The sequence below is a fragment of the Fundulus heteroclitus genome, chromosome 9 (assembly GCF_011125445.2).
Source record: "Fundulus heteroclitus isolate FHET01 chromosome 9, MU-UCD_Fhet_4.1, whole genome shotgun sequence".
In the NCBI taxonomy this organism is placed as follows: domain Eukaryota; kingdom Metazoa; phylum Chordata; class Actinopteri; order Cyprinodontiformes; family Fundulidae; genus Fundulus; species Fundulus heteroclitus.
This window is the reverse complement of record NC_046369.1, coordinates 2,155,622-2,170,519: the sequence shown is the minus strand read 5'-3', so window position 1 is coordinate 2,170,519 and position 14,898 is coordinate 2,155,622. Positions and strand designations below refer to the sequence as shown.

The window sequence follows — 14,898 nt, the reverse complement described above, 5'->3', positions numbered from 1 at the left end:
AATCTAATTCAGTGTCATTTGTCCAACTCATTCACATTTAATTACTAAGCTAATTTAAAAACATCTGCAACTGCAAGATTTACAACACCAATAAAAAGGTAAAATCTTTCTAAAATGTTTTGTTTGCAGTACAAGATGAATTTATTTGAAGGTTTCTGACAACGTCATGCTATATATAATAACCAGAGCACTAGTTGGCAACGCTTTACTAGCATTATTTCACATGAGTTGAAAAACTAAACTGATGACGCTAATTTTAGAAAATGACTGGTCAGCTGGATTTAATTTAACTCTTAAAAATGATTTCTAATAAAAAAATAATTTGAGCTCTGCAGTTTTGCGATGAAGAAAGAAAAGACCCAAACGAGCTGCAACATTTTGAGTTTATTTCATATGACATTTTACACCTTGTAGCCAACCTTTACATGATTGCAACCACCGGTGGTCTGTATAAAGTGTTTTACATTAAAATGTTTAATGCTGCCAGCTCAAATCACTCTGAAGGATCGTACTGACACGTATTTATTTCATTTATTTTAACATTTCAATGCAGGTAAGGTCCTAATATACGTTTACCCTGACCGCCTATATGGTGATGTTTAGGTGAGCCAAAGAAGCAGCATTAATATGTTTGCTAATTAGAAAATGCGTTAAACATATGCCCCACCATGTTAAATTCACTGGTATTTTTAGCAGTTTGGCTAAACTGGTGCAAGAAAAGCTGGTGGTACCTGGGCAGCATTTAGTGGCTCTTAGAGGATATTTTGGCTCTTTTTTACCCCCACAAGGTAAATGGGAGCCAAAATGTCAAAAAGCGTTCTGGTGATGTTCCTTTGCCCTCCGAAGTCAGAACTTGGGTCGGGGAATGAAATCAGAACCAGCTTTACCCCAGTCCCAGCTCCAACTCTGACCCAGAGGGATCAGATAGCTGGCATGCTAAGTCAACAAGCATTTTGTTGCCACCGCTGTCGGAAGGTGCTGTTTTTGTTTTTTTAAACATGACAATTGTAATGTTCTGGTGCTTCTCTGTGATTGGTGGACCCAGAAAACGGCCACACCTTTACCTGTGAGGTAAACGCCTTCCATGACCGACTTTTACTTTGGTCCTAGTTCTCCCCTTTTATTCTTATGTGGTTTATTACTTTGAACAGGTAAGCTTGTTTAATGTTTCCGATAGCTTCTTTTTCTTTCTTCTTACCTTAATCCAAGGAACAACGTCCTGTAAATAAATCGTCAAAAATGGTTCTACCGTGTGTTGGGGCCTGGCACAGGAAATAAAAAGCATGATTACTGGGTAGTAATTTTGGTAAATATGCTTGTTTACTAGAGATAGTATAGTACACTGTCTACAAGGTTTAATTATGTTGAAAACGTATTCAAAGTCAAAATAACCTACTTAGTGTTGTTTTCTGCATATATCACTAAGGTTTGATAATAGGGCAGCCATATTGGATTTTTAGGTTGTGGTTGAAAGTAAGGTTAGGCTTTTTAACTCCTTATTTCTGACTTCAGGGAACCTTTTTCTCAATGTTTACGACCTAAAACTTGGAAATTTCACCTCCTGAGAAGAATCCTAACGCTGGGGGGAGGTGGGCAGAGTCGACGTGGATTTAATATTCAAAAGAGCTTAAATGTAGGATTAAAATTATGAGAAAGGGAAGCACTGGGAAGGACGGGACCATGCGGAGTGCAACAGGGATGGTTACTTGGAAACCAGAGAGGGTTAACTTTGGAGGAGCAACGATTAGGAGAGAAACCGCTGAGTTGAATGAGGGACAGCTGTATGTCAGCTATATGGTGTGTTTACAGGAAAAATACCACCACTGGGAATCACTACAAACCTAAAAATAAACCGAAATCCAAGAATAAAATTGACTGAAAAGCTAAATTGTCTGTTTTTAATCACATGAGACATAAAGTCCAAGTCCTGCTGCTTTAAATCCATGTCTTCATGGTGTCACTTGTTTTAAAAACTGCTCCTAACCCATTAATGACTCAACAGGCAGGAAACGGGGACAAATGTTTAAGGTGGAGGCGTTGGTTTGTACATCCCGTGTAAGGTGACAGGGATGATGGTGTTGACCTCGGCCCTGGCGAGCTCCGTCAGCTTCATGGCATCCAGAACCAGCAGGAATCCTGGTCTCTCTGAACCCGGTTTCACCACAATACTCAGCAACACGCCTGCAGAAGCCAGACAAAAGGTATATTTATGCACTGGCAGGAAAATTCAGGCCATTTTGGCGCTAAGAATGTGGAGATCAGTTGTCTTAAAGCAGCGGTGTCCAAACTTTCTGCCTATTGGGTCAAAATTGTTAAACTGAAAGCACTGGAGGGCCAAAAGATGAATAAAAATAAACATAACCAAAAATATTGTAATTTTTCCTTTAACCTGCTCAACAAAATATGATCACTTCAAAAACTATATTAAACTGTATTTAGCCGACTTTGTTAAATTAATTCCAATCAGATTTTAATGCACCAAAGTCTTCATTTGGGTAAAAGACGTCTTATTTACTATGCAATTAAAGCGCAGGTAAAAAAGTGTGTTTATTAAGAGTTGTACTGAACATTCAATTAAATATCAATTTGTATTTTAACTTGTCTATAAGAAATTTACCCTAATTAAAAATAAAAGGTTTCCATCTGCACCAGCCACCAGTGCTGGTCGGCCAAATCTTTCTTGAAATGCAGTTGGAGGGCCGAACAAAATCAGCACAGGGGCCACAAATGGCCCCCGGGCCACACTTTGGACACCCCTGTCTTGCCATCAGTCAACCTTAATATCATCTTCATTCATGTTTCATCTGTAGTCATATGAATAATAAACATGCTGCTTAGAGTAGAAAGATCGTTTTTTATTCGGGCTGATAAGTTTCCAAACATATTTAATAAATGAAAAAACACATGCTCAACTGAAAGCCTCCAGATAATTAAAGCATGTTATAATTAAATACTCATACTCTGCTTTAAGGGTCTACATTCAGAAACAAGTTTAGTCCCACTTTTTGTGAAGACTTGAGTGGGAAAAAAAAACGAAAAACTTTTAGGATTCGTTTTCGGGGAACCAAAAGCTAATGAACCCAGTTACCCTGGGTAACCCATGGGAAGTTATGTGGCATCAATAGTTCTCAGGTCTGGAGCTGATTGAAAAAGAAAAGTATCAGCTCAGGCAGGGGTGTAAAACAAATTTCTATATTGGGCCACTTTGGCATCATGAAGTCATTAAAAGGGCCGGTTTGATCTCATAATTTAATTTCAGTTCACATAGAAATCTAAAAAAATGCACAGTAGCAGAAAAGTAGCCTCTTAGGCCCAATTGAAACATTTTATCTGCAAAGAAAGTTGATATTGGGGTGAGTTACACTTTAAACTCATCAATCTGCATCACTTTTTCTCGTTTTGAACATTTCTGGGTTGTTTTAATGTCGTGGGAAAACTGACATCTAGTGGCAGGTTGCTGTTACTACACAGTTAAAAAAAGTCAACATTCCCCACAGGAGGCACAGTTTTAGCCACTCTATACAATTTAAAAGGATATATACCTCTACTTTATGACATGATATGCCTTTTTTAGCTCTTGAGGTCCAGATAAATTGCCTTCACGGGCCAGATTCGGCCCGCGGGCCTTGAGTTTGACGTGTTAACTAAGCGGACATAAAGTGCACTTTCTGCTATCCAGTGGAGTCCTAGGAAGAGCCATTTTGGTTAAGCAAAGATGATCCAGATCAGACGTTCCTGACTCCAGTCCCTGAGCGCCGCTGTCCTGCAACTTTCGGATGCATCCCTGCTCCAGCTGACCCTCAATCCTCTTCATCAGCAGCTCATTAAGTTCCACACAATTCTGATAACAAGACCTTCACCTGCCCCAGGTGTGACGGAGCAGAGATGCATGCAAACATCACAGGACAGAAGCTCTGCAAGATCAGATCTAGACAATGTGAGGCGTTTAGATTCAATCAGACGGATTCAGAGACAAACAAACACAAAGAGCTCCAGCGGGAGTGTAACAGAAACCTTGCTGGTGAAGATTCTTCCCTGAAAACCAGCACAGATGCCGGTCAGTGCACTGCAAAAACGGAACTAGAAATAAGTAAAATGTTCTCAAAATCTGTGTATTTGTCCTTCATTTGAGCAGGTAAATAAGATAATTTGCCAATGGAATAAGAATTTTGCACTTAAAATAGGAACAACTCATCTTCATCATTTTATTTCAAGTGCAGTATGTCTAATTATCTTATTTCAGGGGTCAAAATACTCATTCCATTGGCAGATAATCTTATTTAACTGCTCAAATCAAGGATAAATACACTAATTTTAAGAACATTTTACTTATTTTTAGATCCATTTTTGCAGTGTGTGCGTCTTACCATCGTCCTCCTCCGTGGCTCCGGGTGTGGGGACAAACAGCGGCTCCGAGGGGTAACAGTCGTCCTCCTGCCACACCCAGGTCTCTTTGGTCTGTACGTTCAGCTTGACAATCTGGGGCAGAAACCAACAGTCAGGTGGCCTGCGAGCTGTCGGGACTCTCACCACACCTGAACGGGTCCCCTACCCTGTCCGGGATGAAGTGGTTGAGCCCGAGGCCGTAGGCGAACGAGTACATCTTTCCACAACACCTGGAGTAGTTGATCTGGGGAAACTCGAAGGCTGAAAGAGACGAAAGGGGAACAAACAGGAGAGAAACAAAATGCAGATCTCTGCCAGCAACCCGACTGCGTCCCTAATCCGTGTCGGACCGCCCGCATCTGCTGCTTTCGCACCCCAAATGAACAGTGTGTGATTTTTTTTATTTTTACCTTGTCTTGGTCCAGAGAACAGCACCTCAGGTTCAAGCCAGACGGTCCCGTCGCTGTGAAGAACGGCGGTTGCTGTTGTGTAGGGCAAAGACACGAGGTTCTTCCCCTGTTCTTCCTGAATGCAACACAAGAACCGTTCAAAAGAGGTTAGAACCGACCCGGGTTCAAGTCAGCAAAGCTACGGCCCAAACTCAGGCTGGAATGAAACGATCGCATCAACTTATCTTGTCTTCCATCATCTCAAACTTTAGAAGCAAACTTCAAAGTATTTCATGAGGCTTTATTTTGTTTATAATTGAAATTGTAATTATATCGTAACCGAAAATTAAGAAATATATTGCGATATAGTTTTTGGCAATATCACCCAGCCCTGATTGAAGCCTTTGGCTTAAACAGGACAAAATGTGGTTCATATAGAGAGCAGGATAGCTTTTCACTGCAAAAACAGAACTAAAAATAAGTAATATTTTCTTAAAATGAGTGTATCTGTCCTTGGTTTGAGCAGATAAATAAGATGATCTGCCAATGGAATAAGATTGTGGCACTTAAAATAGGAACAACTCATCTCCATCATCTTATTTTAAGTGCAGGATGTCTATTTATCTTATTTTAGGGGTCAAAATACTCATTCCATTGGCAGATAATATTATTTACACTGCAAAAAGAGAACTAAAAATAAGTAGAATTTTCTTGAAATGAATGTATTTGCCCTTGATTTGAGCAGGTAAATACGATTATCTGCCAATGGAATGAGTATTTTTACCCCTAAAATAAGATAATTAGATATACAGCACTTGAAATAAGATGATGGAGATGAATTGTCCCTATTTTAAGTGCAAAAATCTTATTCCATTGGCAAATAATCTTATTTACATGCTCAAATCAAGGAAAAATACTCTCATTTCAAGACGATTTTTCTTATTTTTAGTTCTATTTTGCAGTGTACCTGCTCAAGGTATCGTTTTTTGCAATGATACAAGGCACATACTACAGCAAAGACGAACAGACGAGTACACTGCAAAAAATGTACTAAAAATAAGTAAGATTTTCTTGAAATTAATGCATTTGTCCTTGATCTGAGCAGGTAAATAAGATTATCTGTCAATGGAATGAGTATTTTTACCCCTAAAATAAGATAATTGGACATCCTGCACTATAAATAACATGAGGGAGATGAATTGTTCCTACTTTAAGTGCAAAAATCTGGCAAATCATCTTATTTACCTGCTAAAATCAAGGTCAAATAGTTTCATTTCAGGAAAAAATGTCTTATTTTTAGGTCTATTTTTGCAGTGTAACTTCAGCTCAATCAGGTGTGTGTGTGTGTTCCTGCTCTCACCCTGTGAAGATCCAGAGGCAGAACGTATCGTCTGACCTCAGGCTGAGGGGCTCTCATCGCTGCTTTCTTCACCTCCTCCCACTCCTCCCTCAGGTTGGCCAGGTACAGGTAGTTGTACACAAAGTCGTGCCTGAGAGAATAGAAATAAAACGTCAGGGCTGCAAACGCAGACACAAGAAAGAAAACCAAAAAAGGTCTCATGTGCAGAGCTTCACAATCACCCCTTCCAGGTGCACAGGTCGACCACGATGAATCCCTGGTCCTCGTAGGCGTTGATGTGGTGGAAGAGGTTAAAAGCGGACGTTCTGTATTTGTGGCTTTTCATGTAACCTGCAGGCTCCTTAGTGGCCAAGTGGAACCATGTCTGCAACACATGTGCAAACGGGGATTCAAAAGGAAGGCTTGAAATTTACGTTTTCACACATTTTAGTGCAGACGAGCCGTTAGTTATAAGCTGCACTGCAAAAACGGATCTAAAAATAAGTAAAATGTTCTTCAAGTTAGTGTATTTATCCTTGATTTGAGCAGGTAAATAATATTATTTGCCAATGGAATGAGTATTTTGACCCCAAAAATAAGATAATTAGACATCCTGCACTTGAAATAAGTTGATGGAGATGAATTGTTCCTATTTTAAATGCATAATTCTTATTCCATTGGCAAATCATCTTATTTACCTGCTCAAATCAAGGACAATTACACACATTTTAAGAGCATTTTACTTATTTCTAGTTCCGTTTTTGCAGTGTGAGACTTCTGCAAGGAAGCAGCTGATATTTGAGACGAGAACATCCCTGGGTGGCGTGAAGCAAACCCTGGCCGTCGGTTCTTACCCCCAGGGTTTCGTTGGACTCGAAGCAGTCCATGTAGGTGGCTCCTCTGACGCTCCAAGCCGACAGGAACTTAAGCAGGTTGATCTTCACCGGCTGCTCCACAAACACAAAGTAGCTCTCGGTGATGCCAAAACTACAGGCGTGCCGAATACAACGAGCAAAAGGAGGAAAGAGACGAATCTAAATGAATTCTGGCAATAAAAAGTAAGAGAAGAGTGTTTTTTTTTTTCTGTCTGTGTACCTGTGCATGTAGGACGGCTTCATTCTCTCACTGCTGGGCAGCTGGACCACAACTTGGGATTTCTCTATAGGGTCGGATTTATCTGGAGACAAACAGGGTTCAGCGTCACTGACAGATCTATTTTACGTCGTTTTGCTTCTCTTGTGAGTAAAATTAAACATCTGAATAAAAGTTTTAAATCCATTTCTCCTTGGAAAAGAGATTGTGTTCCCTGTGTTATAAATATGAAGAGATAAAGACACCCAATCTATGGGGTAAGATAACTGTCAATATAAACGTAGGCATAAATGTCTGAATTTGTAAATGTAAGTCAATAAACCTAAATAAATTTAAGATTTGTACTTGTTCCTTGTCAAAGCCAAAACAAAACATCTGATGAAACCTCTGATGTCACATGTACAAATTGACCAGGAACCAATACAAATATTAAATTCATTCACTTTTATTGACTTACGTTTACAAATTCCGACACCTACGCATACGTTTATATTGACAGTTGTCTTACCCCATACATTTCTGTTAAGCAGGAGAACTGAAATTATAGATGGTATTTAAAAATAAATCTATATTTGTTAAATATGCTCTTGCATCTATTTATTTATGTAAACGCCAAAAAAGTGCAATTCAGATAGGTGGAAATTCTCATTTGTCGTTATACCGCGTTTATCTTTATATTTCTGTTAACTGTAATTTGCTTCTCTGCTGACTGCAAAACAAATGACCTCCCCAAATGAGTAAAATAACGTTAATTTTGATCCAGATCTTGGCCCATGCCAAATACTTATTCCCGCCCCCCCCATAGTTTGCCCGGCGCAGGCAGAAACCTGCCGACGGCGCGCCTCACCTGGCTGTGCAGGTGGGATCTTGATGATGTTGTAAGCCAGACTCATGTTCTTGCCGAAGCAGTTACCAATGTTGTAGACTGTGCCGTCGGCCTCAATGTGGGGGTGGGCTGTGACCCCATTGATAGACAGATATTTACACAGGTCCACCTGCAGAACAAATGCTCACTTGTCAAATTCTACACCCCCATTTAAGGGCTCTTTTTCCCCTACAGCACAGATGGTTCAGACAGGTAAAGTCGCCTTGTTGCACAACAGCAGTGCTGATTCCACCTGCCACTAAATAAAATTTAAAAAAAGACGCTGTTGGTTTTGTTGCAGCTATATTCTAACAAAGCATCCCACCTTCTGCAACGTCTCCAGTGAATCCGGATCCACTTTGGTGATGTAGTTGGTCTCTGTGACGGCGTAGAAATCTTCCCCGATTGGGTAGACGTTTACCAAACAGTTATCGGTCACCTCAATGCCTCTGAAGTATGTAAAGAACCTAAACAGACACAGGCACAAGGGAAATGGACGAGAAACTGGTGTTTACCTGTTGTTAGTATTCAGAATTTCACAGAATTAATCCTTGTATTTTTTTTTCTGTTTGGCAGGGCCAGTCCAAGATCTGGTGAGGCCCTGGGCACAATCTAATTTGGGAACCCAACAGCCAGTGGTGCATTTCAGACGACACGTTTCAGAGTAAAGTAAAGAAATCCTTTAACTGACTGACAGTTATTTGTTTACATTTTAAAATATATATGCAAATTGTTATAGTCTTTATATCCTATAAATGAGGCTGTTGCAGAGCTGGAGAACTCCTACGGTGTTAGACTGCTGCATCCTAGATGCACAAAGGAGCCTTATGGCAGCTAAATATGTTTTACACATCTTTAAAACAAATCACCCTAATCAGTTGCTCACTTCTCTAATTTCTTTGTGTACATTATTTTCTTGTTTTGCTTTTTTTTTTACTTTTGTTTATCTGCATGCTTCCATTTACATTTGACTTTGCTGCTGGTACGTCTAGATTTCGCCATTGGGGGACAATAAAGGATATTTCTTTTTCTATTCTACCCCAGCTGATTTTGCATGAAATTATACTACTGTAACTTGCAAACCATGTTTGTTTGGTAATTTGTGCGCATAGATGGCACTCTTGTCTATTCTTTTTGTTTTTATTTAATAATTTAAATTGGTTTATTTATTGATTCAAAACTAGCTCCAATTAAATAATTAACTACTTAACTCAAATTAGCAGAAAAAAAATAATTCTGGCAATTTGCAAAACAATCAAACTACTTTAAAACTCAACTTTAGGTGCTTTAGTTATGCCTTGGGCCGGCTCTGCCTGAAGACAAAACCTCTGAATAAGACAAAAATTATTATTCTTAAATTATTTTATATTGTTCGGCGTGAGCTTTGTTGGAAAGAAAACAAACTTAATTCTTCCACTTTTCTAATAAAAGTGGTTGTTTGTGTTGTGCTAATCAGTCAGATATAAAATGGCAACAATAACCAGCCAATCACGGCCGTCGCTGGCCGTTTGGCCTCCTGCCGTACCTGGAGAAGACGTTTTTGCAGGGGTCTGGATAGGCAGCTGTGCCAAACTCTGTGATGACAACCCGGTTTTCAGCCATGGCCCGAACATAAGCATCCGTCCTGATGAACCTGCACACAGAGACTGTATGCTCACTCACAGAAATAACCAGTAAGGCGACTGTTTTCTGCCAACTAACATCAATTCTGCACACAAAAAACAAAAACTATTACGCTTCCCAGGGAACTTGAAAAGAGGTTTTTATTTGCAGAGATATTCCATGAGTGAGGGTGCTCCCTGAGTCTCTCTTGAAGCTTTCCTGGTAACAATCAAGGGAAGACTCAATACTTCAATTCTCTTTTATAGAGACTCCATATTACCCACTGTTGTGAAGGAACCTCTTAAAACCACGACTAATCCTAGCTCCATCTACCTACACTGCAAAAACAGAACTAAAAATAACTCAAATTTTCTTGAAACGAGTGCATTTATCCTTAATTTGAGCAGGTAAATAAGATTGTCTGCCAATGGAATAAGAACTTTGCACTTAAAATAGGAACAACACATCTCCATCATCTTATTTCAAGTGCTGGATGTCCAATTATCTTATTTTAGGGGTCAAAATACTAATTCTATTGGCAGATAATATTATTTACACTGCAAAAACAGAACTAAAAATAACTCAAATTTTCTTGAAACAAGTGCATTAATCCTTAATTTGAGCTGGTAAATAAGATTGTCTGCCAATGGAATAAGAATTTTGCACTTAAAATAGGAACAACACATCTCCATCATCTTATTTCAAGTGCAGGATGTCTAATTATCTTATTTTAGGGGTCAAAATACTCATTCTATTGGCAGATAGCTAGATATTTACCTGCTCAAATCTAGGATAAACGTACTAATTTCAAGAAATGTTCATTACTTATTTTTAGTTCTGTTTTTGCAGTGTAACCCCTCTTATCTGTGCAGGGTTGCAGGATCTGGTGACCTGCAGCCATCCTGGACAGGTCGTCTCTCCATCCCAGGGCCTTGTTGCTGCAAGGCAACAGTGCTACCAACCGAGTGACAGTTCAACGTTTGAATCACAAAGACAGGCGGAAACGGCACATTTTATGTGGATGCGAGGCATTCTTACTTCCTGAAGTACGTCACCTGACCGTCCTCCAGGTCAAACTTGTGCATGAGGGCCTGTCCGTCAAACAAATGGTGGAAAGGTTCGTCTCCAACCTCGAAGAGACCAGGACCCATCCGGAGAAGACTTCCCCCGAGCCATGATGGGATCACACCTGAGGGAACAGGAGTTTACGGCTTTAAAATTCTCTGCTCTTCCTGACGCTAAATGTTTCGGGTTACAAAACTAAAACATTAAAACATTATAGCATCCGCCCTCGTTCATTGTCCTCACCCTTCCTGCTTCCCTCTGATGAATGCTATATTTTAGCAATGGACATTTCTACAAAAGTCCCAAAAAAAAGAGCTGTTGACAGCAAACAGTTCCTCTCAGTTTAATCTATTTTTACATTTAGTACATAATTACAATTAAAAAGACTGGTAAGACATTCAGTTGAGTTGACAAGGAACAAATACAAATCCTAAATTTATTCACTTTTATTGACCTACATTTACAAATTCAAACACCTACGCATACATTTATATTGACAGTTGTCTTACCCCATACATTTATGTTAAGCAGGAGAACTAAGACGGCTAAGACTAAAAATGTATTAATATGAGCACAACCCCCACCGCCACTGGAAAAATATTCTGAAATTATAGATGATATTTAAAAAATCTATATTTGTTAAATATGCTCTTGTATCTATTTATTTAAGTAAACGGCAGTAAAGTCCAATTCAAACAAATTCTAGCAAATGCTCATTTGTTGTTATGTCATGTATATTGTGTTTATCTTTATATGTCTGTTAACTGTAACTCTTATGAATGGCATGTTTTAGCAATCACATTTCTACAAAAGTCCAAAAAAAAGATCTGTTGGCAGCGATGCATCATGTCCACTTTGAAGGACAGATTTCCTCCCAGTTTTTAGAGGTTAATTGATCTAACATCTATTTTTACATTTAGAACATAATTACAATTAAAAAGACTGGTAAGACATTCAGTTGAGTTAACAAGGAACAAATGCATGTCTTATTCACTTTTATTGACCTACATTTACAAATTCCGACACCTACGCATACGTTTATATTGACAGTTGTCTTACCCCATACATTTATGTTAAGCAGGAGAACTAAGACGGATAAGACTAAAAATGTATTAATATGAGCACAACCCCCACCGCTACTGGATAAATATTCTGAAATTATAGATGGTATTTAAAAAAATCTATATTTGTTAAATATGCTCTTGCATCTATTTATTTAAGTAAATGGCAGTAAAGTCCAATTAAAAAAAATTAAAGCAAATGCTCATTTGTCGTTATGTCATGTATATTGTTTTTATCTGTATATTTCTGTTAACTGTAACTCTAATGAATGGCATTTTTTTAGCAATGGACATTTCTACAAAAGTCCCAAAAATAGACCTGTTGTTAGCGATGCATGATGTCCACTTTGAAGGACAAATTTCCTCCCAGTTTTTAGAGGTTAATTGATCTAACATCTATGTTTACGTTTAGTACATAATTACAAAGTATGGTAAGACATTTAGTTGAGTTGATAAGGAACAAATACAAGTCTTAAATTTATTAACCTTTATTGACCTACATTTACAAATTCAGACACCTGCGTATACGTTTATATTGACAGTTGTCTTACCCCATACATTTCTGTCAAGCAGGAGAACTAAGACGGCTAAGACTAAAAATGTATTCAAATGAGAGGTTATTTGATCTAACATCTATAATTACATTTAGAACATAATTACAATTAAAAAGACTGGTAAGACATTAAATCCTCAAGGTATTCAGGCAGACTGCCGGTCATGAAGGGCCCGTGTTTTGCAAACTCACCGGTTTGCAGTGTGGAAGAAAAGTCTCCCATCAACACCCACAAACATGCATAAAAGCTTTTATGTCAGGCATGTTCAAAGTGTGTCCTGGGGGCCATTCGTGGCCCCAGTATTGATTTTGATTTGGGATTAGGTTAATTTAAGGTCTTGATTTGGGATTAGGTTAAATTAAGGGCTTGATTTGGGGTTTTGTTAAATTAAGGGCTTGTCATAACAAAGATATTTTAAACAATGTCAACTTTGCTTTAATAGTGTCATAATTTACCAAATGACAATTAATAACAACAGTCCTAAACATTCATAGAGTCATTTATTTTCATAACAGGTGTTATGTCATGTTTATGACAGTGTAATGTCAGTCTTATGTACACCCCTTCAAATAAAGTGTTACCAAATCCTACAACTGAAAATGTTAAGTACAACACAAAGTTTTCATCTTTTAATAAACAAACTTCTGACATTATCTTTAATTTCATAGTGACATCTATCCAATATTAAATTACTGAAATGAAGACTTTGGTGCATTAAAATCTGCTTTGAGTTCAATTATTAAAATTGGCTGATTACAGCGAGTGTTTTCAAAGTGACCCAAGCACTGTTCTCATATTGCTAGACCAAATTATTATTGTTAGTCGATTTAATTATTCAAAATAATAAGCAAAACTGGATGACCATTATTATTACGACAAATTATTTGGATCTACAATGATTTACACATTCATTTCCCACAAAAAAAAAAAAAAAATCTAATGTATTTATTTAAAATGATCATATTTGGTAGAGCAGGTGAAAAAAATGTGGATACTTTTTTTGGTTTTAAAAATACATTTTTTTTTTTTGGCCCTCGAATTCCTTTGACTTGATAATTTTGGCCCATGTACCAAAAAGTTTGGACGCCCCTGGTTTGTGTTGTGCATCTGATGAGTTATCACCTTTGACCTCTGCAGGTATGGGCTCATTCAGCTCCTCAACCGTCTCAAAGATCTTCCTGTAGCCGGCGGCGGGATGCTCCACTCTGACAACAAAGGGGGGAAGCACATAAAAAAAACACAGCACACCAGAAATAACTCAGAATCTGGCTTTGATATAATGAGAGTAATAAAATATTTGGGGGACTGTTGGATGAAGAGGCTGAAGCTCCTTCCTGCTGCTGGGAATAAGAACTGAGAACACAATCTTATTTTAAAAAATGGTATTAAGTAACTGTTTTGCAGAATTAAATCACAGTTTATAGTTTGCATCCGGCCCAGCAGCTCCAGCTTTCTACAGATCCTTGTTCGCCCATCTGGCATTCCTGTCAGGAACTTTTTATTAGATTTTGCTTTTCTGGCACATTTAGTCTCCTGTTTCTCCCTCCTCTACTTTTTTCTTCTTTTTACTCCCAACATCTATGAAATATTTTGGAGAAATGTTTCATCTTCTCCTCAGACTGAGCTCATAAATAAATCTGTTTCCACGTCAAAGACAAGTTTTCCTTCATCTCGTTTTTGCTCTTTCACCACTTTTTAAAGCGTGATTAGCGTCTTTTCTTCTTACTTTTCAATTTAAACGGGAAAACTGTGCATCAGCTCCAGATCTCCTCGTCCGCCTCATCATTCCTAAAGGTATTTTCTCCTTCGGTGAAACATCTCAGGTCTGCCAGCCGTTGTCTCCGGTTTCATTTCAGTAAAACCCAAAACGTTTGGACGTCTAACCTCCAGGATGTAGGATTTTTATCTCTCTGACCTCAAAGACAAGAAGGGAAGAATCGTTCCTCACCGGCTGACCATGCTGACGTCTGATGATCCTCTTGCACTCGCAGATGAACACGCGTTAACTTTCACAACAGACTCTGACTCCGGCTGAAACCACACAAACATTTCCTGCAGCCCCCCTTCCTCCTCCTCCTCCTCCCATCCTCACTCCTTCTTTTCCTCCCACTTTCTCCCCCTCCTCCTCCTCCTCACCTCCCACAGTTTTAGCCGGGCCTGAACAAACGGACTTTGTCTCCTCTCCTTTCAGAGCCGGGCCCTCGCCTCCATGCTGAATTTTCTCTGGTCACCTCAACCCGGCGACATGAGGGCTCAGGCCTCCCCACCATGTTTGATGGCAGCAGTAAAGTCACATTTTTTTTAAAAAAAGTCCTGCCTCTTTGTTTGCTGCATGGACATCTTGTAACAATTAGGCCTGATTGGTTCCTGATGGTATTCAACAAAGGTTTGAGAAACTCTCTCTGCTTTTTTTTTTTTTTACTTTTGGAAAGCGAAGAGTGAGAGGCGGGGAAGAGGGGAACGCAGTGAAAAACATTTCTTTAAAGTGTGTCCTGTTAACCGAGGCTGAATAGAGACAGCACTGCAAAAACAGAACTAAAATAAG

General features: G+C 38.8%; 1 protein-coding gene across 1 annotated transcript; it reads right to left on the bottom strand.

Annotated features, from left to right (window-relative positions):
• Window positions 1-987: 987 nt before the first annotated feature.
• Window positions 988-14,623, bottom strand: LOC118564228 (retinal Mueller cells isomerohydrolase-like). Its single transcript, XM_036141643.1, has 15 exons — window positions 14,525-14,623; window positions 14,302-14,429; window positions 13,476-13,558; window positions 10,712-10,862; window positions 9,597-9,704; window positions 8,397-8,538; window positions 8,054-8,201; window positions 7,210-7,291; window positions 6,969-7,101; window positions 6,357-6,499; window positions 6,136-6,265; window positions 4,797-4,911; window positions 4,553-4,647; window positions 4,368-4,479; window positions 988-2,181 (listed from the first exon to the last, which is right to left on the bottom strand). Exons 1-15 carry the CDS (start codon window positions 14,621-14,623, stop codon window positions 2,024-2,026), a joined length of 1,827 nt encoding a protein of 608 aa, XP_035997536.1. The 3' UTR covers window positions 988-2,023.
• Window positions 14,624-14,898: the final 275 nt, after the last annotated feature.